Source organism: Canis lupus, chromosome 20 (genome assembly GCF_003254725.2).
Source record: "Canis lupus dingo isolate Sandy chromosome 20, ASM325472v2, whole genome shotgun sequence".
Taxonomy (NCBI): Eukaryota; Metazoa; Chordata; class Mammalia; order Carnivora; family Canidae; genus Canis; species Canis lupus.
The window spans coordinates 50234183-50256788 of NC_064262.1; the positions used below are offsets into that span (position 1 = coordinate 50234183).

The following is a 22606-nucleotide window of genomic DNA, read 5'->3' on the forward strand; positions in this document are numbered from 1 at the left end:
AAGTCCCATGTCAGGCTCTCTGCATGGAGCCTGCTTCTCCCTCTGCCTGTGTCTCTGCCACTCTCTCTCTCTCTCTTTGCATCTCTATGAATAATAGTAATAAAAAAAGACCTCAGGAGCAGTCAGAAGAAAATAACTTATTTTTACTGAGTGCTTCCTATGTGCCAGGTACTGTTTTAAAAACTTGACTTTATCTCATAGAATCCTCCTACTAGCTCTGTGGAGTAGGCACTGTCATTACGCCCATTTTACACATGAAAAACTGAGACTAGTGAGGACTAGTAATTTACCCAGGGTGGCATGGTAGGTGGCAAGGCTGGGGTGCAGACCTGAACTATGGGTTACGTGCCTGAACGCATGCCCTTAACCGCTGGGCCACTTTGTCTGTCATAAGCACAGCTTACGCTTCCTGCCTCTTTCACTCGCCTTCACACACAACACAAGTGACAACTTCCTGAGGAAGAGATTACCTTGAATCAGTATTGGTTTTTGAAAGTTCAAGGGTGCTCAGGCACAGCTGTATCCAGGGACTAACAGTATCACCTGCCTCTTTACATCTCATGGCTGAGTTTTTCTCTGATCTTTTGCTCCGCAAGTATTTCTTGAGCTCCGACTGTGCCAGGCCCTGTTCCAGGCGCTGGGGATACAGAAGTGAACAAAAGGAACTAGCGAGAATCAGTGACAGAACATTAAAGATATTTTAGGTGATAGTAAACAGAGGAAATGCAAAATCATCATCATCATCATCATCATCCATTTAAGGGCGATAGGAATGTGGGATGCGAGGGTTGCTCTTTTCAATGAGGTCACCACAGAGGGCTTCACTGAGGAGGTGACACTGGGGCAGAGGCCTGAAAAAAGGGAAAGAGTGGGCCTGTGGATATTTAGAAGAGTTCCAGCTAGAGGGAACAGACGGTGCAAAAGCCGAGGTTAGCTTCACGGTCGGGCAGTGTCTCCCCACCTTAGGAGGGACATGTCTCCGGATAGGCCCTCACAGCCCAAAAGAAAGGGCCACCGTCTTCCCAGTAACTCTGGGTAAAGTCCCAGGGTGGAGGCTCATAGGATCCATTTGGGTCACATGCCCACCCTGAGCCAATCGCGGGGCTCCAGGAAACAAAGTGTTCTGACCGGCTAGTCTCCGGAGGGCAGGTGCAAGTACCCACCCCTGCCCCAGGCAGGTACCCCTCTGGAGCTGTTTACCCTACTTTGAGCAGCTCAACCCAAGCGAATGGCTTTCCCGGTATGTACTATAATTACTTCCTAGATTATTAAAAGAACAGCACTTTCCTTGTAAAATAAAATCCCAAGGGGAAAAACAAAACAAAACAAAAAACCTGTTTTTTAAAAAAAATCACAGATCTTGACATCCAGAATGTGTATTATTTTACCAGTACAGGATCACATGGTACATTTCGTCTGGCCACACTGCCTAGCATCGTGCAAACGCTCACCCGCCAGTCAGTTATGATCATTTATTCCTACCCAAACTCGGAAGAGATGTTGATTAGCACGATAATACCAGCGTCTTACATTTTTGGAATGTTTGCTGAGCACCCAGCCCGATGTTACGGATGAGAAGGCTGAAGCTCAGGTAAGTCACCTGTCCAGGGCGACGCAGGAAGAAAGTGTGTCTGCCGCAGAACCCGGTGCCGTTCTGACCCCCAAGGGGCCGCGGGGGGGCCCCTGAGGGCCCCTACCACCTCCCGCGGGACCAGCAGGACGGCCTCCTCCCGCTTATCTCAGCCCAGGCTGCGTGTGGTCCCGCCCCCTCAAAGGAGCTGCCACTTGGAGGCGCCTGGCCGGGAAGGGCCTGGTCAGCTGAGTCTGGAGGAGCCAGCTGCCGACCCAGCTGTGGACTGTGCCAGGGGGAAAGGGGGGCAGGGGCCCTGGGCCCCCCGTTGCCGCGGGGGGCTGCATCATGAATCACCTATGGACGCACCTGTGGCCTGGAGTCGGCTCTCTCTGTCTCTTGCTGGCTGGGGCCGCCTGGGCTTCCCTACCCAAACCCCTGGACCCCAAGTTTGAAAGTAAAGGTAAGGGTGGATCTGTGTGGGACCCCCGCACTAGGTCCCGGAGGGCGATGCTCAGGCCTGGACTTCCAGCCTGGGGCCTGGGGGTCAGGTCGGGTTCTGTGCCTCCAGCGTAGGTCCTGGGGGCCAAGCCGGTTTCTGAACCTCTTAGACGGGGACCGGTGTATGCAGCATGCTGGGATCTAAGACTCCAGACGGGGTCTGGAGGGAGACGTAAGGTGCCCGTTTTTCTCTTTTCAGGGAGCCTGGGACATGATAAATCCTAATGGGGCGGGGGGCGGGGGGTGCTAGGTCTAGGCCTTGCCATCTAGAGTCCCCGAGGAGAGGGGACCTAGCCGACCCTTCACTGAGGGAGGACGAAGCCCGGGGCCTGGCAGAGGGGCCGGGCTGCTGGCGACTGTAAACACGGTTTGTACGCGGGCGCCAGATCCCGGGCCCGCCGGCTTGAGGGCAGGGGCGGGGGCGGGTGTCACGGTTGGCGTTATCGGGCAGCCGGCAGCCTGCCGGGGCCGATAGGGGGCCGCCACCTCCGCACACATCCAGCGGCACGCCTGGCCTGGCCCGGGGCGGGGCCGGCCGCGGGGAGCAGAGGCCTTGAAGGCTGCGCGCAGTCCCGCGGGTCGTGGGGTGGGCGGGGACGCGCTTGGCAGCTCGGGGGGCGCCACCGCCGTGGACCCTCCGAGAGGGCCCGCTCGGGGTAGAGCGAGGCGGGGCTTTTTTCTTATCGGTTCGCGCAGGCGGCGGGAGGGAGGGGAAGGACGCTGTGGCCCGAAGACTGGGCTCCCCTGACCCCCTCCCCTTGTCCCCCCCGCCAGCGGCCCTGCTGGCCGCCCGCGCGCCCGAAGAGCTTCTGTGCTTCACCGAACGGTTGGAGGATTTGGTGTGTTTCTGGGAGGAAGCGGCAAGCGCCGGGGTCGGCCCAGACAACTACAGCTTCTTCTACCAGCTGGAGTGAGTGCAACGGGGCAGGTGGAGTGGGCCTCCGAGGAGGGGGCGGGTGCGCAGGACAGAGCGCCCCGGAGCTCACGCTTTGGGGTGTCTGCTCGTTTCAGGGGCCGCAGGGCACCTTCCCTGGTGGGGTGACTGGTGCGAAGGCTGCGGGGTCAGGGCTGACACGCCCCCCCTAGTGGCTGGGGCTGGAACACTCCCGTGACTCCGTGGGAGAGCGATCCCAAATAGTAGCGCGGGGACAGCACCCCTAGAATAGGCCTAAGGCGTCGCGTGCGTCGGGGCTGGGACGCCCCCTGGTGTTCGCGTCCAAAATGTGCCCACGGTCCGGGCAATACGAACCCTCGCGTCCCCACCCCCAACTTGCTCCCTTGCCTCTCTGGCCCCTTGGCGCACAGGGGTGAGCCCTGGAAAACGTGCAGCCTGCACCAGGCGCCCACGACTCGCGGCGCTGTGCGCTTCTGGTGCTCGCTGCCCACGGCCGACACGTCGAGCTTCGTGCCCTTAGAGCTGCGCGTCACAGCGGTATCGTCGGGCGCTCTGCTCTATCGCCGCATCATCCACATCAACGAAGTGGGTGAGTGCGCAGGGAATGGGGACTTTGTCCGGTGAGGGAGTCTCGGTCACCGCCCACCTGATCGACCCCCCTCTGCAGTGCTCCTGGACCCTCCGGCGGGGCTGCTGGCGCGGCGGGCGGACGACGGAGGCCACGTGGTGCTGCGTTGGCTCCCGCCTCCCGGGGCCCCCGTGGCCAGCCTCATCCGCTACGAAGTGAACATCTCAGGCAGCGTCGCAGGGGGCTCACAGAAGGTGAGGCCGCCCTGACCGCCAGCCCCCAGGGCTCCACTGGGGCGGGCAGCCCCGCCTCCTCTCCCCAACCCCCCAGTTGGCCACCACGGCCCGCCCTGGCCACGCCCCCCGGGCCCCGCGCTTTCTCCGCTCGCCCCGCCCCTGGCCGCGCCTCTCACCCAGGCCCCGCCCCCAGGTGGAGATCCTGGACGGGCGCACCGAGTGCGTGCTGAGCAACCTCCGGGGCGGAACGCGTTACACCTTCATGGTTCGCGCGCGAATGGCCGAGCCGAGCTTCGGAGGCTTCTGGAGCGCCTGGTCCGAGCCTGCGTCGCTGCTGACAGCTAGTGGTGAGGCCCCAGGCAGGCGTAGGATGGGCTGGGGCGGAACACGGGGCAATCCCACCGCCCTGACCGACTCCCTGCCCCCCAGACTTGGACCCCCTCATCCTGACGCTCTCCCTCATCCTCGTGCTCATCCTGCTGCTGCTGGCCGTGCTCGCCCTGCTCTCCCACCGCCGGTGAGCGCCCTGTTTGGGCACCTAGCCCAGACTCCTCCCCACCAACTTTCTCCCTTTGCTGTGGAAAGCTAAGCTCAGAGACAGGCAGGCACTTGCCCAGGGACACACAGTGAGGAGTCAGTGGCAGGGCTGGGGTGCAAGTCAGACCAGACCCAGACTCATATTTAAAATCCCCTGGGAACATTCACCTGGTTTACCTTCAACTTCAGTGGCTACTCCTTGAATTCCTTTGCTGGTTCCTTTTCCCAATTGTATCAACTTTTGTAAAATCCCGGGATGGGCTTAATGGAAAGATTTAACACCTTGAGTGCCTCCTGCCCTTGTCATCAAACTCCTTAGATTCTTCATGGTAGGACCAACAATCCTGAGGTTTTTATAATTCCCAGCACATACCATGTGGTTTCACACCTTCAAGGCTTGGCACATGCTGTTCCTTTTGGCCAGAATGCCCTTCCTGCCTTGTCTGCCAAGCAGTCTTCTAGTGGTCTTTCAAGGCCTTGTTTATTTACTTGGTTGGAAAACACATGGGAATGCCAGCTGTGTGCTAGGCACTGGGGAGAAAGTGGAAAACAAACATGTCTCCATGATCGTATGGATTTCATAGCTGAGTCAAATTACAAGGAAATCAACAGATTTTTTTAAAGATCTTATTCATTTGACAGAGAGAGAGAGAGAGAGAGCACAGCAGGGGGAGCGGGAGAGGGAGCCTGGCATGGGGCTCAATCCCAGGACCCTGGGACCATGACCTGAACTGAAGGCAGACACTTAACTGATTGAGCCACCCAGACTGCCCCATTATCAAAGATACTTGATTATGCATTGTGATAAGTGATATCACAGAAACAACTAGAGTAGGGGGCACATGACAGGATGATCAGAGAAGGCCTCTGGGCATTGACATCAGAGTGGAGACCTGAATGTTGGAAGAAGGCAGCCACATGAAAATGGAAAAGAAAGAGCAAGTGCAAAGGCCCTGAGGCGGGAATGAGCTCGAAACACTGAAGTAGCTGCCAAGATGGGCTCTCTGGCTAGAGCAGAATGTGTTAGGAGGAAGTGGTAAATGATGAGGTGAGGGAGGTGACAGGGGTCAGAACATGCCAGACTGTCTGCAGGGTGGTAGGGAGGTGTTTGGATTTTATTCTGAGTACAGTGGGGGAATATTATGGAAAGGAGTAAAAAGGGAAGTAACATTAGTGATATTGAACTCCTGTGCATCCTTCAAAACCGGGATCTAGTCACCTACCTGTAAGCCTTGCAGATGCAAGCCAGAGCCTCTGTTCCTCTGCCTCTATGCACCTCTCTGCTTCCACCGTCATCGCAAGGGGCTAGGACTATCTATGCCTCTGTGACTCCTCCTAAGAGGGTACTGGTGGGTATTCAGTGATGCATACCCGTGTTTGTGGTCCTTTTGGCTTCACCAGGACTCTGAAGCAGAAGATCTGGCCTGGCATCCCAAGCCCTGAGAGTGAGTTTGAGGGCCTCTTCACCACCCACAAGGGTAACTTCCAGGTAGGTGGCATGGTTGTCCCCTCAGGGCCTGGCGCTTCCCTGCTCCTGTGGCTGAACCCCAGGTCTCTGAGCAGGCTGGTGCTATTTCCCCAGCTGTGGCTGTACCAGAACGAGGGCTGTCTTTGGTGGAGCCCCTGTACTCCCCTTGCAGAGGACCCACCCGCACCCCTGGAAGTCCTCTCTGAACGCTGCTGGGGGGCACCACAAGCAGTGGAGCCAGGGGCAGATGATGAGGGGCCCCTGCTGGAGCCAGTGGGCAGTGAACATTCCCAGGACACGTACCTGGTGCTGGACAAGTGGTTGCTGCCCCGGAACCCGTCCAGTGAGGATGTCTCACAGTCTGGTGGCAGTTTGGACATAGTAGCCATGGATAAAGGCTCAGAAGCATCCTCCTGCTCATCTGGTTTGTCCCTGAAGCCTGGGCCAGAGGGGGCCTTGGGCGCCAGCTTTGAGTATACCATCCTGGATCCCAGCTCCCAGCTCTTGTGCCCAAGGGCACTGCCCCCTGAGCTGCCCCCCACCCCACCCCACATAAAGTACCTGTACCTCATGGTGTCTGACTCTGGCATCTCAACTGACTACAGCTCAGGGGGCTCCCAGGGAGCCCAGGGGGACTCACTGAACAGCCCCTTCTTAAACCCTTATGAGAACAGCCTCATCCCAGCCCCTGAGCCTTCACCCCCCGGCTACGTGGCCTGTTCCTAGGACTCCAGTCTTCAGATGCTTGGAGACTCAGCATGACCTCAAGTACTAGTCCAGGCCTAAGACTTATGGAGCAGGGTTGGTGAGGCCTCCCTCAGGACTAGGGACATGGCTAACCCTGGCTTTTGCCCAGCCCATCCTGCTCAGTACATCCTTGCAGTATTTTGAAATGTATAGAGTTGTGTGTGTGTGTGTATGTGTGTGTATTTTTTGTTCCTATCATGACTTCTACAAACACCCTGTAAGCCCCATCCTTCCCTGGACCCAGGCCATAGGGGCAGCAGTAAAAGGTCTCAAGCTCAGTCTGAAATTCTGGACCTGACCACCTCAATAACAATCATAATAAAATGAATTAGTCAGTATATGTTATACTAGGTGCCATAACAAAAAACTCCTAAATGTGACTGCTTAACACATCAAATGCTTTCTCTCTCATATTTCAATGCAAACAAGTGGGCAGCCATCTCTGGGATGAGTCAGCAGCCCAGACTCTCTTGGTCTATAACTTCACCATCCCCCGGGGCCACCTTAAATGGATTCTCTGCATCTTGCCAACCAATAAGCAAAACAAATCGCAGAAGATTTGGTGGGCCATTTTAGGGACTTAGCCTAAGAAGTAGTATCTATTTCTTTTTTACAAATGCCACTGGCCAGAAATAGTCACAGGACCCCAGCTAGAACCATGGACAGCAGGGGAAAAAATGCAGTTTAGCAGTACAGCCCAGGAGAGGAAAGTCGTTGAATGAGCCTCTAGCTAGTCTCTGCCACTACGAATAACAATAATTTGTAAGGCTTTATTCTGAATCAGGCCCTGTTCTAAGAAAGTACTCTGATGGGACCAATGTCATCAGGTGGCTTCACTGGCAGTTCTGGTTTAACCACTTTTTAAAAGTTTGACATAACCAAGGAAAGATGAACACATGCAGAACTTCTCTCCCAATTCCACTTCTAGGTGTATACCCTAAAACCCCTCATACACACGAACCAGGGCATGTGTGCAAGAAAAAGTGAGAAGCCTGACCTGGGGCTCGATCCCAGGACCCAGAGATCATGACCTGACCTGAAGTCAGATGCTTCACCCACTGAACCACCCAGGTGCCCCTGAACTAATCGTAATAATAATGCTGAGTGGGAGAAGAAGTCTTAGAAGATTACATTTATCACGAAACATTTTATAAAGTTCAAAACAGCAAAACAATATGTTGATTGGGCATGATAGGTACATGGTAATGCTCTGTTTCAAGAGAAAAAGCACTGTTCTTTAGGTCTTTGAATCTGTACAAGTCCCTGAAGTAAGTATTCCAGCCATGGGCAGTTGAGGCACAAAGAGGGTGTCACACATTAAAGCTCAAGGCTGGCCTCCAGAACTTGAACCTTTGTCTGAGTTGGGGTTACCAGACTGGGTAGGCCATGGGGTGATTGTCATCTCTCCATCTGGTCGGAAAGCCACCCACCACTCTGCTCTAGGGCTCAGCCCACCTGAATCCAGGCAGGCTCGGAGGCCGCGCTGTCCTGGGCCTGGTGCATCCACCTGCAGCCAGCACTGGGCAGGGAAGTACCGCTGGAGCAGCGACAGCTGCAGGCCATCCCCACTCTCTTCCTCTTCCTGGATCTGGAGGGCCACAATGAGCCCACAGCCCTGGCCAGGCCCAGTCCGGTGGCTGAAGTGGGCAGCTGTGTCTAGAAGCAGGGCAGCCAAGTAGGCCGCTTCTTGAGAGTCTTCCACTAGGTACTCCTCCAGGCCATCCAGCAGCAGGAGGGAGGGGGCTGGGCCCAGGGCCTCATGGGCAGAGCACAGAAGCTGAAGGAGTTCATGGGTTGAGGGTGGGTACTGGAAGCGTATCTTCTAAAGTGAGTTAAAAGAGAAAACACTAGGTTCAGCTCAGGAAGCCAGGCTCCCAGCTCCAGCTGCCCCGCTTCCCTGTATTTCCTGTGCTCGGCGCTCACACCCCACCCGGGTAGCTGGTTCCAGAGTGAAGCAGCTCAGAATTGGTGGAATACTCTTCCCTTCATCCCGTCCCCCTTTTTGGGACGCTTTCCCGACCTTTTTTAATTTTCTAAAAAATATTTTATCCATTTATTTATGAGAGAGAGAGCGAGAGAGGCAGAGACACAGGCAGAGGGAGAAGCAAGCTCCATGCGGGGAGCCCGATGCGGGACCCGATCCCGCGACTCCGGGATCACCCCCCGAGCCACAGGCAGACGCTCAACGGCTGAGCCACCCAGGCGTCCCGCTTTAATTTTTTTTTTTTTTTTTTTTTTTTTTTTTTTGATGGTTTCCCAGTCTCAACAACGCCTGCTCTGGTCCCGCCCCCGCCCTCCCGTCCCGGCTCCTTCCTGACTCCGCCCCACAATGGCCGCCCCGCCTCGCTCTCCCGTCGTCCCTTCCATTGGTCTGTCTGACTGTCACTCAAGCCTTGATCCGCTCAGGTGCGAACTAGGCCGCCTCCGGTCCCACCCCTCGGTTACCTGTAGCCGCAGGGGGTCGAGCGCCGCTCCGGTCCCGCGAGGCAGGCTTTGGAGAGGCCTCCGGGTCAGGAAGAGGACGGGGCCTCGGCCCTCTCCTGCCGCTTCCAGGGCCGCCGCGAATAGCAGCGCGGTCTTTCCGGAGCCTGGGCCGCCGAGCAGCAGTAAAGGCGGCCCGGCCTCCGCTGTGTACTCCTCCCCGGACTCTGCCGAGCTGCCCTGGTTTAGCACCCGCCTCAGCGTCTCCGCCATTCGCAACGTGCCTCTGTCCGATCAACGGCCCGCCCCCGCCCTTAGTCCCGCCCAACCCGGGGTCTCATTGGTTACAATGCACTTAGCTTCTCCATTGGCTCATGGATCTGCCATCAAAGTTAGATTGGCCTGGACTAGCTTCTCCCCTCGTGAAGGGGCAAATAACAGTCCGAGGGAGGAGGAATGTTGGCATTTGAGGGAGAAAAGACCCTTCCCTTGCGCAAGTCGGCCGAGGGAGGCAGCACGACTATCATTATTGTGAACTAGTCAGCTAATCAAACAAATATAAGTGTTGGGAGTTGAAGGAAACAGGCCCTAATCAGTAACACATTACTTAAAGTCTCCTAGGCTCAGTCTGCTCATCTGTGAAATGGAGCTCCTGACATCTCAGAGGAATATTGTGATGAATGGGTCTGTGTGTGTTTCTGCTGATGTCACCTAATGACAATTGGGAAGGTGAATAATGGAGGAGCTTGTGTGCTTCCTTTTCTGCACCTTAGTATTGGCACAAGCTTGTGTTGGAGGCTGCAGGCTCAGGAACATCCTCGTGCAAAACAGCAGCAGCCACCTCTGAGGGTCTGTGAGAAGAGGAGTCTCAGCTGGCTTTCTCTTTGGCCTGGGAGCTGCTTGGGTTTTACCTGGGGCAAGGGGGTCGGGCATGACCATCAACCAAAGAAAGTGCAGGTAGACAGTCACACAGGGTGGGAGATTGAGGGACAGCCAAGGCAGAGATCTTGTCTTGTTCACTTAAGTGTTTCCATCGCCCAGAACAGCGACTAGATCGTTGTAAATTTTCAATATATGCTTGTTAAACGAATGAATGAAGAAAGGAAGTAGGACTGATGAGAAACTGGGAAAGGAGGAGGAACAAGATGAGTGGTTAAGTGATGGCTGGCTAGGTCTCCTCACCCAGACTTCGCCCTAGAGCTGCCACTCAGCCCGGTTGCTTTGGCAACTCTGTCTCCTGGTAACTTCAAAGTGGTGCTGTTGCCAGGAGACCCAGGGGCGGCGGAACTGATATTTCCTGGGCTTTCTCTCTCCCTCTGGGGCCAGAAAACAGATCTACAACATCCCCCAATACACCCACCCACACAGCCAGGCACCTCCACAGCCCTCTACACACATGCACGCGTGCTTGTGTGCACGCGCGCGCACACACACACACACCATGGCATCTCTGCATATATTCTACTTTCAGAACCCCCATCACCCACATGCTGACAGCCCTATCCTACCTTGACACAAAGCATCCCATATCCACTTCCTCCCACATTTACATCCCCACATCCTTTCCCTTGCACACAGATTAGGACACACTCTGATACAACCAAACAATTGCTATTACACACACACACACACACACACACACACTTCCTTTCAGCTAATGTGCCTGCAACTCTTTCGATACACACATACACAAAGCACACTGTTACATTTCTTGTGAAACACACCACCTCAATCCCCCCACCAAGAGATGCACAACCCATGTTTCACCTCAACTTGCAACACTCCAAATGCACAAGCACCCAGTAGTGACACTAGGTATCACATAGTCGTGCAGTTACATACATGGGAGCATGCCCAACACAGCCCCACTAGACTCGATATTCCTTTACTGGGAGCACTCAGCTCCTAAATTTCCCTGTGGCTCATTTTCCAACTCCATTCAGGTCTTGGTCAAATATCACCTACTCAGAGAGGCTTTCCCTAATCACTCGTGTAAAATTGCATGCCCTACACATTTTAACTGCTTATCTATATTTCTTTCCAAATTACTTGTCATTTCCAACGTTATGTTCTTATTGCCTCTCTCCTCACTAGAATGTCAGCTCCACCAGGGAGGTTCTTTCTTTTGTTCATTGCTGGGCCCCTAGCCCCTGGAACAGCATTTAGCACACAGCAAGTGCGCATAAATGTAGACTGAGTACATGGGCAGAGATGCAGATGTTTGGCATATTTCTTGTACACATAGTACTCCTCTCACTTCTCAGAAGCCTGTCTTCATGTCCTGATAGAAGGACCCTTACCGTAGAGAAGGTCCCAGGAGGAGGGAGGATCAAAGTGTGAAGGGACAGGGGAGTAGGACAGCTCAGAGGTAGTCTCTGTTTCTCCCTTGTTTTTCATCATCAAGTGATTAAGTAATTCATTTCATAAAATTTTATTTAATTCATTTCATTTCTTTCCTGTGTGCCAGGCCCTGTTCTAGGCACTAGGGCTTCAGAAGTGAAAAGACAATTAAGTCTCTGTCCTCGTGGAGTGGACATCCTAGTGAGGGAGAAGATAATGACCACTAAACATAATGAGTTTAAATAGCCTGTGAGTGAATGACAAGTGTATGCAAAAAAAAAAAAAATTGCACAGGGGAGAAAAAGTTGGAAGGACCAGTTGTTTGGTTTTTGCAATCTGAAATAGGGTGGTAGGGGCAGGCCTGAGAAGGTGACACTTGAGAAAAGGCTTGAAGGAGCTGAGGGAGCAAACCATGTAGATGTGTGAGGGAAGAGAATTGCAAGTGGTGGCACCTTTATGTGCAAAGGCCCTGAGGCACCGGGAGAACTTTGGCTTTTACCAGGATGCATGGTGGGTAAGCCACAAGAGGGTTTGAGAAGAGAAGGGTTGTGGTCTGACTTACATTATAAGCCAGAACTCAGTTTTTTGTTGAGTTCAGTTAGATTCTGTGAGGCCTACAGGGGCACATCAAGAGGTCTTTTGAATAAGCACATATACCTTAGTCTAGGTTTTCTGCCTAAAATTATCCCGGGGTTCCTGGGATGAGGGTGTGGACTAGGTGAGGCGGGCCATCACCACCCTCTCTACAGGCCCTAACGTTTCTTGTGTCTGGCAACCCCTACTTTATTTACCCTTTCGTGGCCAGCACTTAATTTCAGGACCGCGGACAGCGCTAACTGGTTTGGCTGGAGCGCTGTCCGCTGTGCTGAAGTTTTGCTTCTTTCCTGGCCCGCAGAGAGGTAAGCGTGCGACAGAAGGAAACATGGCTCTCAGGGGTGCGATCCCTCGAAACAGGAGCTCTGTTTGGTGAAGAATGGGGCTCCGTGTCCTATCCCTCCTCTACCTTAAGCCCTCTCATGCTTCCATCTCATTTCCCATGGCCCACATCAGACCCACCACCCACCCCACCTCCTCACCCTCTATCAGCCTCCTTCCCGGCTCGAGCTGAGCTGCACAGGCCTCCTCACTGTTCCCTGAGCACAGTGGGCTGGTTGCCACCTCAGGGATTTCATGCTTGCTGTTCCCTCTGCCTCTAATGTCCCTTCCCCCCTGACATATTTACATGGCTCTCTTCTCCCTCTTTAATGCCTCTTTATTTTTTTAAAAAAGATTTATTTATTTATTTATTTATTTATTTATTTATTTAATTTATTCATGAGAGACACAGACTGAGAGAGAGAGGCAGAGACACAGGGAAGAGGAGAAGCAGGCTCCTTGCAGGGAGCCTGATGCAGGACTCGATTCCAGATTGAGTGATCTGAGCCCCAGATCACAACCGTGCAACCGCTGAGCCACCTAGGAGTCCCCTCTTTAAATTGCAAGCTGTCCCCATCCCAAAGTTGTCCCATTGTCTTTTCTAGCTTTAATTTTCTTCTCTCACTTATCCATATCTAATATATTAGAGGTCCCAAACGCTAACCTAAACCCTTGATCCTAGAGTTTGGAATTCAGAACTTTTCAGGTTTTTTGAAAGGTACTATGGTATAATACTAAGCATTACATAACATCCCTAGTGGGGCCTGGGATAACATCTCAAAATCAAACACTTTTCTTTATCTGCAATGACACATAAGAATGTTCACATCAAATTCAGTAGATAACAGCTATAATAACCTTGTCAGTAAAGGTCAGGTTTTGCCACAAATGGGTTATGAAAAAATTTTGGTTTTCAGGCCTTTTTGGAATTTGGAATTGTGACTCTAGCTTATTTATCTTGTCTGTCTCTCACATATTAGAATGTTAGCTCCCTGATGCAGAAATTTGTGTCTGTTCTGTTCCCTGCTACAGCCTCTTGTGCCTACTACACAGCACCTGACACACAGTAGATGATCCACAGTGTTTGTTGAATGAATGAATGGAATGAACGAATGAATGAATAGAATGAGGGGGGAAGAGAAGTACATAACTCTTTCCTGGTTCCTGAATGACTCCATGCCCCAAATTGTCAGTCTGATACCCCTCAGAGCCACCAGTTGGTTGTGGGGAGGTCTATGCCTCTGTGCCCTTCCTACCATCCTGGTTTCCACTGGGTCCTCAAGGGTTGGGTCTCAGCACAATGTCACAATCAGAACCCTTGCTCTCATCCATGCGGCCCATGTGGGGTTGGCATGGGGGGTTTCTAGTGCCCTCACCCTATTCCCTGTGTCCTCTGCACCCTGTCCACAGTCAGAAACAGGCCAGCTGCCTGGAGGAGACTGTCAGGTGAGGTCTCTCACCATATGTTTGTGTGTCTTACATGTAGCTTGTGGGGCTGTCTGCATTTGACTGATGAAGAAACAATAGAACAGAGAGGTTAACTAACTTTCCTGAAGTCATGCAACCAGGAAATGCTGAGCCAGGATTTAAACCCAAGTTGCTGGCTCAATGACCCCACACTGCTTTTCCATGATCACCTCATATACAGTGACAATAAACACACTCCCCATCTCACCTTATCTACGTACCCATAATTAAATTCTTCCACACCTCAACACCTCGGGGAGGAGGAAGGCAGGTGGCCAAACTTCTGTTACAAACAGGTCTTTATTAAAGTTAAGGATGGGGCAGGAAAGGGGGGCAGTGTCTCCTCTGCCCACTGCCTTTGGCTGCCTGGAGCAGGGGAGTCCTCTCTGCTCCACCCATGCCCCCCCGCAAGGTGGCACATCTGCACGAGGCTGGGGCCCAGGGTGGGGGCAGTGTAAAGAACAAGGGGAGATTCCAAGGCAAAAAAAAAAAGTCCCTTCCCATAGCCCTAATAACAGAAGGGTTTGGGGCAACCTGGGCACAGACAAGGGGAGACACAGCACCCTGAACCCCAAAACCTCTGAACTGGGGCAAGCCCTGTATAAGTTGGGAGTTGGGAGGGACTGAGCGAGAGGTTGCACATGGGGGAGGAGCTGAGAGAGGAAGGGGTGCCCCAAGGACCCTGCCATGGGGGAACCTGCCCCCATGCTCCAGCTGGACTCTCTGACTTGGAGAGATGATTCGATGACAAAGGATGACCCCATCTTCCTCCTCTCCTTTGCTCGTGCTTGGGCATTGGCGGTCCCCCATTGACTGGAATCATACCCACCCATCCTAGAAATTCTGAAAACCAAGGACTCCTATTGGTTGTTCAGACGCTGAACACTAACTGGAGTTACCCTCTAGCCTGAGGAGTCTAAGATGTGAAGGGAGGCTCCCATTGGTTGGTGTAAACGCCTTTTAAGTAGAAATTTTAGAACTGGGGGCTCCCATTGGCTGAGCAATGGCCAATGGGGTCAGGTTTTGGCCCTTAAAAGAGCAGTCCTGGGGCAAGGGCCCACCTCCCAGTTATGCCCACTTGGATGTCTCAGAGGGCAAGAGAGGCAGGGGGCGCCCCCCGCATATGTCCTTCCAGCCAGCCTCTAATGTCCAGGCTTGGCTGGTTTGTGCACAGAGGGCTTTGGCACTCACATGGCACACGCACACACACGTGTGGCAGGGAAGGAATGGGGGCCTGGCTGATTCTGGGAGGGTGGTGGGGCCTCACAACAGGTGGTCACGGCTGGCAAACAGGTAAGGACTGAAGTTGTCCCGGTGGAAGGGGGAGGGATAGAGTCCGCTAAGGGTGTACAGGTCCCGAAGCAGGGGCGTGGGCAGCAGTAACTTCCGACCACGTCCGCCACCCCCACCCGGCCCCCCAGGTCCAGGGGAGGAGGGTGAGGGGCCCTGGCTGGGGGCTGGTGCGGGCAGGGGCAAGGGCAGGGGCAGGGGCGTCGGCTCAGACCTCAATCGAGGGCGGGGCACACGGGGCGACGAACACATGGCTGGAGCCCTGGAGGACACGCAGCTGGGGATCAGGTGGCCACGGCGGGCACAGTTCTGCGACTCTGGGGGTCAGGGTCAGAGGTCAGGGGATCAGAAAGCTTGGGAGAGGGCCACGAGAGCATAGGCGAGACCTCTGTGGCAATGACTGCGACCTGGAAGTCCCCCCGGTTATCCCCCCACTCCCTCGACACTCACTGGATGGGGTGAGCCGTGCCGGTGTCGAATGCGGCCTGCAGGCCTCGGGTTCCTGAGACAAAGAGGCAGAGGGAAGGGGCTAGCGGCCCCCTGGGCCCCACTGGCCACAGCCATGGGGGGCTCATCAGGCGGAGAGCCCGGTAGAAAAGGCAACTTGAATTTTCCCGGATTAACCACAACATACCCTTCTCTTTGGGGTGATTGTCCCCCAGGACCTAGGTCCACGGAGATAAGCAATCCCTCTATCTCCCCATGGCCTGAAGAACCCCTCCCCCCAACATTTTGCCTGACTTCCTGTCTCCTTGGCCCCCCTCCACCCGCCACCCTCTCCAGCCGGGAGGAGACCCCGGCCCCCCTTACCTGGGCCACACTTAACTTTTCGAGGGGGCTGTCCATGGTGGGGGCTTGGCCCAGGTCCTCCCAGGGGGAGAGCCTTCGGCCAGAGGGCCGCCGGCTCTGGAAGTTGTGTACGACACAGGTGACCTGGAACAGAGCGAGAGAGACATGTGAGGCCCAAAGCCAATAACATAGGAGTTGTGTACATACCATCCCCATTTTTCAGATAAGGAAACTGAGGCTCAGGTTTTTAGTCAACATTTTCTCAAGACATTTATGTGCCATTTTACTAAAAGGTAGGTACTACTGTTATTTATTCCACAGGGCCCTGACTAGGGGGAGGCAAGTAAAGCCAAATGGTGCAAAGCAGGATCTGATCCTGTCATTTAAGTTTTTGATATTTTGGACATTATGTTTTTGCATGAATTTTGGTTTTTAAATATACCTCATTCAAACATTATTTATCTTGATTACGGAGTGTTTGGGCAGCCCTTTAGATTCTGCCCTCAAAAGCAAGGACCTCACTCATCTTACCCTGGTCCTGGCCCTGTCACCCCACTTTTCAGATGAGAACATCTAGGCAGAGTAGTAAGATTAAGGGACTTGTCCAAGGTCACCACAGGGTCCACACCCTTCACTATCATGTGGTCCTGCTTCCAGGGTCAGAGAGCTGATAGAGGGTCTCCCACACTGGAATGGATGGCGAGGTGGCTCACCAGAAAGGTTGCGATGGCAGCGCCCGTCAGGAAGCCCGCCAGCACGTCGGACCAGTGGTTGCGGTACTCAGCCACGCGGACCACGCCCACCAGGAAGGCGGGACACAGCAGGGCCAGGCAGAGTGAGGGTTTGACCAGGCGGGAGCCCTTCACGCGGAATACCAGAGTCACGTACATCTGCGGGAGCCAGACCAGTCAGGGGACACACAGCAGCCCAGTTGCAGAACCCAAGTGGACACTGCCTTCCAGGACTAGAGGCTGTGGTCAGAATCCCTAGGAGTGGCATTGGGCCTGGAGGCTGTGGCGAGGGGCTCCAGGGGACAGGAGGTTGGGGATGGAGTCACGCACTCCAGTGGGCCTTTCAGGGATGGGGGCATGGCCAGGGCACCAAAAAGCAGTGGACAGAGTTGGGGGCCCAGGTATCCCCAGGACCATTTACAGATCGGGAAAGATGTCTGCTAGGTTAGACACAGCTTCAGAAACCAAGAGGGTGGAGTCAAAGCCCAAGGGGCTGGTCCAGGAACTCCAGGAGGTGGAATCCCCAAACCCTAGGAGACCACTGACAAGAACAGAAGCTAGTCCTGGGCGCCAGAAAAAGAAGTCAAAGCCACAGGAGGTGCAAACCAGGGAAAAGCTGAGGCCAGGGGATATCCCAAGTGGGTCAAGTCAGGGGCATGGCCAGATCAGGAAAGGGCAAGGACAAAGCAGGGGCTCCTCCATCCCAGGCTCCAGGGGTCGAAGCTGGAAGCCCACCCATCCAACCTCCCAGCCAATGGCTAAGACCTGCAGCATCGTGGGGACATGGCTAGGCTCCAGGGAATGGAGTCCAGTGCTCCAGTCCAGTTTTGGTCCCACAGGGCAGAGCCAACAGCCTCCTTTGGGTGTGGCAATTCCTAGGCCAGGAGGCACAGCCAGACCCAAAAGAGATAGTTAAGAACACAGCAACAAACTCAGACTCTGGGAGGCCAGCAGAGGAGTGGGGCCACCCTAGGGACAGTGTCACAGCACCAGGGAATGACTTTACCTTGGGAAGGAATCAGAGGTTCCATCCTAGAGTGGCCTCCTGCCCACTGGCCACCCCCCACTTTTGTGCCCCTATTCTGGGGCTCACCGCTGTGTAGGTGACTGCATAGGCGCAAAGGGCGGCATCCTTGCAGGGGAAGGCACGGCGCGCAGCGGCCACCAGGCTGGGGCTGCCGGCACAGGCACCCTGGTCAGTGACGAAGCGGTCGGGCCCTGGCCTGTCCGGTGAGGGCGGTGGGCAGCCCAGAGCCGTGTAGTTGGGGCGGCACACGGACAGGAAGTGCGGCGTAGGGTTGCCAGTCACCACCTGCCCCGCATTGGCGAAGATAGTTGTGGTGAAGAGGCCGAAAGAGTAGACCCCTGGGGGTGGGGTGAGAGAAGGAGTTCATGCTGGGCCCCTGATAGTCCAGGGCCCTTCTCCTGTGAGCCCCTATGTGGGCACCCTGTTCCTGTGACCATCATTAACACAGCTGGGAACCCCCCTAAAGCCATATACCATTATCACTGGGCCAAGGTCCTCTCCTCTTGGGACCACCATGAGGGTACTTTGAGCCTCTTGCTTCTGTCCCCCTTGGATTACTACTATGTCAAGAGGGGATGCTCCCTTGGAACCCTAATATAGCTGGGATAGGATCCCTCAACAGCATTACATCAGGATTGGGCCCATGTCTGGAACTTCCTAGGACCATCCTGATGGCATTTCTGGGCCTCTTTACACCTGCCCTGGACTCACTATTACTGAGTTGATCACTTTTTCCCTGGACCCACAATCAGCCCTTGGTCACAGGAACTACCATTTTGTATGAGCTCTGCCCTTCTCCTGTACCATGGCCACCAACTGTGGCTGTGACCGCACAGCGGGGTCTCCCCTTCCTGCTCGGGGTGAGGTGGAGGGTGGGCTGGTGTTTGGCCTGGGCCTGCGTTCCCCTTTTCTGCCTTAAGACTCTCCTTGTAGCAATCTGGGGCCCTCACAGTTGCCACCAGTGTTGGCTTAGGCCGGACCATTGTCCCTAGAACCTCCATTCTGCCTGGCCTTCGCCACATCCCTCTTTGCCTCAAGAAGTCACCATCATGGCAGTTCTAGGCCCTCTTCCCCATAAAATTCTTATTATGGCTGAATCTGACCCATATCTCCTCTGCTGAGCCCCCTGGCCGCATCACTCACCCAGAAAGCGGACCAGCCTCCGCAGTGGGGGGCTGAAGCGGCAGCAGGCCCCAGACACGATGGTGCTCTCCCCGATGATGGGGATGGCTGAGGGTGGCGCGGGGGAAAAGGCACGCGCCAGCTCCCCCAGCAGGATCTGTGGGCAAGATCAAGGCAGGGTCTTCCTGGCCTTCAAATCCAACCCTCCTCCCACTTCCACCTGGCCCCTGTCACCTGGGTCTGACCAAGGCTACCCCCAGTCTCACCGTGAGGGTGGGTCCAGCAGTGACCAGGGCATAGATGAGTGCAGGAGGCACTCGGCTGGCAGCCTCAGGCCCTGGGTAAGGCTTGGCATAGGTACTGTCATAGCAGAAGAACCCCTGGGTGTGTACGGGGAAGGTGTCCGTGAACTCCAGGCGGTAGGCAAGCAGGACCACGATGCCCAGAAGCACTGACTGCCACCCAGTCATGGCAGGGAGACAGAGAGAGGAGAGACAAGTTCAGGTCCAATCCGGGGCCATGGTGAGAGAAACAGAGATGGAGAAAGACAGAGATGGGGAGGAGAGACAGAGAGATCAAGACTGGAGATACATAGGCTGAGAGAGAGAGAGAGAGAGAGAGAGAGAGAGAGAGAAGTGGGGAATGGTCTGGACCTGGGAGGCACAAAGAGAGAAACAGAAAGAGAAGACAGGAGAGGAGGAGGGGAGAGGAGAAGAGAAAGAGAAGGGGCTAGTAGAATGGAAAGGAGAGATGGGATGGGAGAGAGCAAGGGAGGACTGGGCCAGGGCTCAGATCAGAAAGAGGGATCCGCAGGTTTTGGGGCCCAGACCAACAGGGGGAAAGATAATACTACTAGTAGAAGTGCTAGCAGCTCCCAGAAGTACAACCGTTAATGGGGGCAGCACATCATATTAAACGTCTTCCATGAATTAATACATTTTATTTTCATAAGTGGCCTGGAAGAAAGGGACCCTAATTGCGCCTATTTGACAGCCAAGGAAACCGAAACTCAAGAGGGTACGTGAGGTGCCCAGAGTTCTGCGGTCAGGATGCGCAGAGAGGGATTGAAACTCTGGGAGTGTCACTTCTAAACATGCCTCCTTCCCGTGAGGGTCTGGGAGGGAGCCTGGGGGTGCGTGGGAAGGGGGGGTGAGAGTTACTGGGTTCCTCACCTCCACGAAGACAAAGCAGGGAATGATGGAGAAACTCCTCTTCGGCTGAGGTCTCCCTCCTGCCATGGTGAAGGCCGGGCCTGTGGAGGTGGGGAGGGAATGGGACGGCCAGGGCGGGGTCTAGGGGGAGGCTCTGGTCACCTGCCTGAGTAGAGTCCTCTGGCCACATCAGGGCCCCAGAACTACTACAAAGGAGCCTGGGCTCCACCCACTGAGCCTTCTGGCCATGACTCTGAATATCCAGGCCCCTGCCCGTAGGCGGCCTCCCCTGACACCACCAGCTCAGCTCATCCTCCACCGGGGATCCCAGAGATTCTATAGTGGTCTTCTCCCCCGAGAGCCCACATAGGAGATTCAGACCCCAGGCCTTTCAGGAGGGCCACTCCTCCTTACCATACAAGTCACCTCCCCTCAGCCTTTAGAAGACACTTCTCCAGCTTAATGGGACCCCTCCCATTAAGAAGGGCCCATAGAGAAGGACCCACTTAGAAGTTTTCACAAACCCCATGGGTTTTTAGGGGACCTCATCCTCTTTCCCCGTGTGCTTTACAAGGCATCCCATGTTCTGTGTACCCCATCCCCCCGCCAGGGTCCTCCTCTGAGTCTCTTCCCCCATGGCCCACAGGGGCCTCTCTCTCCTGTCCCCCTGGGCTGCACCTGACTGGTTCGGGCTGATGGCCAGGCCCTCCCTCTATCCCAGCTGCTTCTCCCTCTCCCCCTCTTCCCAGCTTGTCTGCCTCTCTGTATCATAAGGGGGCTATCTTCTCCCAACAAGCCCCCACACCCCCCAATCTAACCTCAGTCCCCGGCACTGATGGGCCAACATAGACACACCTGCTCGACCCATTCTCCCAGGCTGACCTCACCTGTGAAAGGGCCCTATGGCTTCCCACAGGCCTCCGCCACACCCACAGACTCACAGCCGCTCCTGGCGGCCAGCAGGGCAGGGATGGTCACCCCCATTGCACAGATGTGGAAACTGAGGCCCAGGAAGGTGAGGGTAGGCACTCTGGGTCCAGTGCCCCATCCACGCAGCTTGCTCTGCAGTGTGACATGTGGGGTGAGGGTCACCAGAGATCTCAGATGCCCACCTGGCCACGGCCCCTCACCCTTCCAGAGACACAATAACACATGCTGGCATCCCTAGAATACACAACTCAGCCACAACTTCCATCTCAAACACCACACACACACACACACACACACACACACACAGTATAGCATGTGTCCATCCCACCAACAAGGATCCAGTGCCTGCTGGGTTCTAGGCACTCTGCTTGTGGTGAACAAGACAGGCCTGCTCATTCAGACAGGTGCCCAACACCCACTACACACAACTGTACACTCACACACATGGCACAGTGTGCACACGGCCTGTCACTGACACCCACACAGATCAAACAACCTCCCCCTACACACACACACAGTCACAGGGACACAAGAGGAGGTCCTTCACACACTTCACAGCCCCGCATACAGCCCCACACAAGCACCCACCTCACTATCATCAGGGACATAGCCTCAGGGCTCCCGACACACTTAAGAGTTACATCAAAAAGAGTCACCACACGCAATGGGGGTCACAAACCGGTCACAGAGTCACACCCCCAATTACCAGGCACTCAATGACAGCCATACACATTAACAGTCTCTCATCCACACAGACACTCATAGGAGAGACGATGTCATCCACAGCTCAGCCACATGGCCACACAAGGGCACATACGTGGACCATGACACGGATTTGCACGCCAAGCCACACAAGAAAGGCGCATGAGCACAGCCACACACAGAAACATAAATGGGCCCCCACACACCATCACAAGGAACACACAATGGCAGTCATATGCACACAACCGTACAGACACACTCACAGGGAGCGCAGTCACAACAACACAGCCACACACCCTCAGAGTGACACCCATGATGACAGCCACACAATGACAGCCACAGGAGAGTCACACATACACCACACAGACCACACAGGCATCCCCAAAGCCGCACAATTACAGTTATACAACCACACACTGACACAAAACGACAACCACACAATCACAACCACCCTCACCACCGCCGCTTGGCTTCTCCGGCCCGGGGTCCCCTCTCCACGCTCCCCTCCCCGAGCCCGGTTCTCAAGCCCCAGCTCACGGCCTCCCCTCCCCCTCCCCGCGCCGGACCCACAGGGGACCCGACCCGCAGGAGCTGAACCCTGGCCGGACACACAGACCGAGGGTCGGTAGCCCGCGAGGGGGGGTGCCGGGAGCGCCCCAAGCCCCTCTCCCTCACCGGGTCGAGGCTGTCACGGTTTGAGGCCCCGCTCCGCTTAGACGTCACCTGGGCGGCAGGACGAACCAACGGACGGCAGGCCCCGCGGGCGGACGGAGCGGTGGGAGACGCCGTCGGCCGGCCGCGCCGCGCAGACTCAGCGAAGGGGCGAGGGGCGGGGCCTCCGAGCGCCTCATTTGCATAATCCGTGGGGCGGGGACCCGCGGCGTCTCATTAGCATGGTCCGGGGCGGGGCCTCTGTTGCTCTTGGGGACCCGAGAAAGTGTTAAGACAAATTTGGGAGGGAATGAAGGATGCAGGTTGAGAGAGAACTAGGCGGTGGGGGCGCTGAGGAGAAGAGGAGGGCAGGGTGAGAGCGTGACCCTGAACCTCGACCCTCCCTTCCTGTGCCTCAGTTTCCCCTTTTGGGCAGTGGACTAGAGCGCCAGGGCCCCCCCAGAAAGGATCCCTGCTGGCCAGTGTTCAAGAGCCTGTCTGTATACTCATATCTGGACCCCTGACCTTGTTATATATTAAATTTGGCC

General features: G+C 55.2%; 3 protein-coding genes across 16 annotated transcripts; 1 reads left to right on the top strand and 2 right to left on the bottom strand.

Annotated features, from left to right (window-relative positions):
• Positions 1-1104: 1104 nt before the first annotated feature.
• Positions 1105-6860, top strand: EPOR (erythropoietin receptor). 2 transcript variants are annotated; one of them, XM_025457613.3, is made up of 10 exons: positions 1105-1240; positions 1392-1591; positions 1744-2033; positions 2846-2981; positions 3377-3555; positions 3634-3788; positions 3964-4117; positions 4200-4287; positions 5709-5796; positions 5890-6860. In XM_025457613.3, exons 3-10 carry the CDS (start codon positions 1919-1921, stop codon positions 6499-6501), a joined length of 1527 nt encoding a protein of 508 aa, XP_025313398.3. In that variant the 5' UTR covers positions 1105-1240; positions 1392-1591; positions 1744-1918; the 3' UTR covers positions 6502-6860. The 2 variants fall into 2 exon arrangements, with proteins under 2 accessions (XP_025313398.3, XP_048954443.1); XM_049098486.1 differs by having other exon boundaries at positions 1108-1240; positions 1397-1591.
• A 779-nt stretch (positions 6861-7639) lies between these two features.
• On the bottom strand, positions 7640-9265 carry SWSAP1 (SWIM-type zinc finger 7 associated protein 1). Its single transcript, XM_025457614.3, has 2 exons — positions 8968-9265; positions 7640-8344 (listed from the first exon to the last, which is right to left on the bottom strand). Exons 1-2 carry the CDS (start codon positions 9214-9216, stop codon positions 7847-7849), a joined length of 747 nt encoding a protein of 248 aa, XP_025313399.1. The 5' UTR covers positions 9217-9265; the 3' UTR covers positions 7640-7846.
• A 4612-nt stretch (positions 9266-13877) lies between these two features.
• On the bottom strand, positions 13878-22585 carry PLPPR2 (phospholipid phosphatase related 2). 13 transcript variants are annotated; one of them, XM_025457580.3, is made up of 11 exons: positions 22131-22585; positions 20717-20837; positions 19797-19876; positions 18891-19079; positions 18646-18781; positions 17569-17840; positions 16458-16634; positions 15766-15888; positions 15406-15484; positions 15170-15272; positions 13878-14508 (listed from the first exon to the last, which is right to left on the bottom strand). In XM_025457580.3, the coding sequence occupies exons 2-11, from the start codon at positions 20757-20759 to the stop codon at positions 13893-13895; spliced, it is 1818 nt and encodes a 605-aa protein (XP_025313365.1). In that variant the 5' UTR covers positions 20760-20837; positions 22131-22585; the 3' UTR covers positions 13878-13892. The 13 variants fall into 13 exon arrangements, 12 of the variants coding, with proteins under 12 accessions (XP_025313365.1, XP_048954446.1, XP_048954444.1 ...); XM_049098489.1 differs by having other exon boundaries at positions 15406-15457; positions 22083-22585; XM_049098487.1 differs by having other exon boundaries at positions 22083-22585.
• Between the last annotated feature and the right edge of the window lie 21 nt (positions 22586-22606).

Excerpts from the sequence above, each read along its gene's own strand:
- EPOR (XM_025457613.3), top strand. The coding sequence starts at position 1,919 with ATGAATCACCTATGGACGCACCTGTGGCCTGGAGTCGGCTCTCTCTGT. Across the intron at positions 3,789-3,963 it reads TCGCAGGGGGCTCACAGAAG|GTGGAGATCCTGGACGGGCG; the intron begins GTGAGGCCGCCC and ends CCCCGCCCCCAG. Across the intron at positions 4,288-5,708 it reads GCCCTGCTCTCCCACCGCCG|GACTCTGAAGCAGAAGATCT; the intron begins GTGAGCGCCCTG and ends TGGCTTCACCAG.
- SWSAP1 (XM_025457614.3), bottom strand. The coding sequence starts at position 9,216 with ATGGCGGAGACGCTGAGGCGGGTGCTAAACCAGGGCAGCTCGGCAGAG. Across the intron at positions 8,345-8,967 it reads TCGACCCCCTGCGGCTACAG|AAGATACGCTTCCAGTACCC; the intron begins GTAACCGAGGGG and ends AACTCACTTTAG.
- PLPPR2 (XM_025457580.3), bottom strand. The coding sequence starts at position 20,759 with ATGGGGGTGACCATCCCTGCCCTGCTGGCCGCCAGGAGCGGCT. Across the intron at positions 15,485-15,765 it reads AAAAGTTAAGTGTGGCCCAG|CCCCTTCCCTCTGCCTCTTT; the intron begins GTAAGGGGGGCC and ends GGGGGCCGCTAG. Across the intron at positions 15,273-15,405 it reads GGCACGGCTCACCCCATCCA|AGTCGCAGAACTGTGCCCGC; the intron begins GTGAGTGTCGAG and ends CCTGACCCCCAG.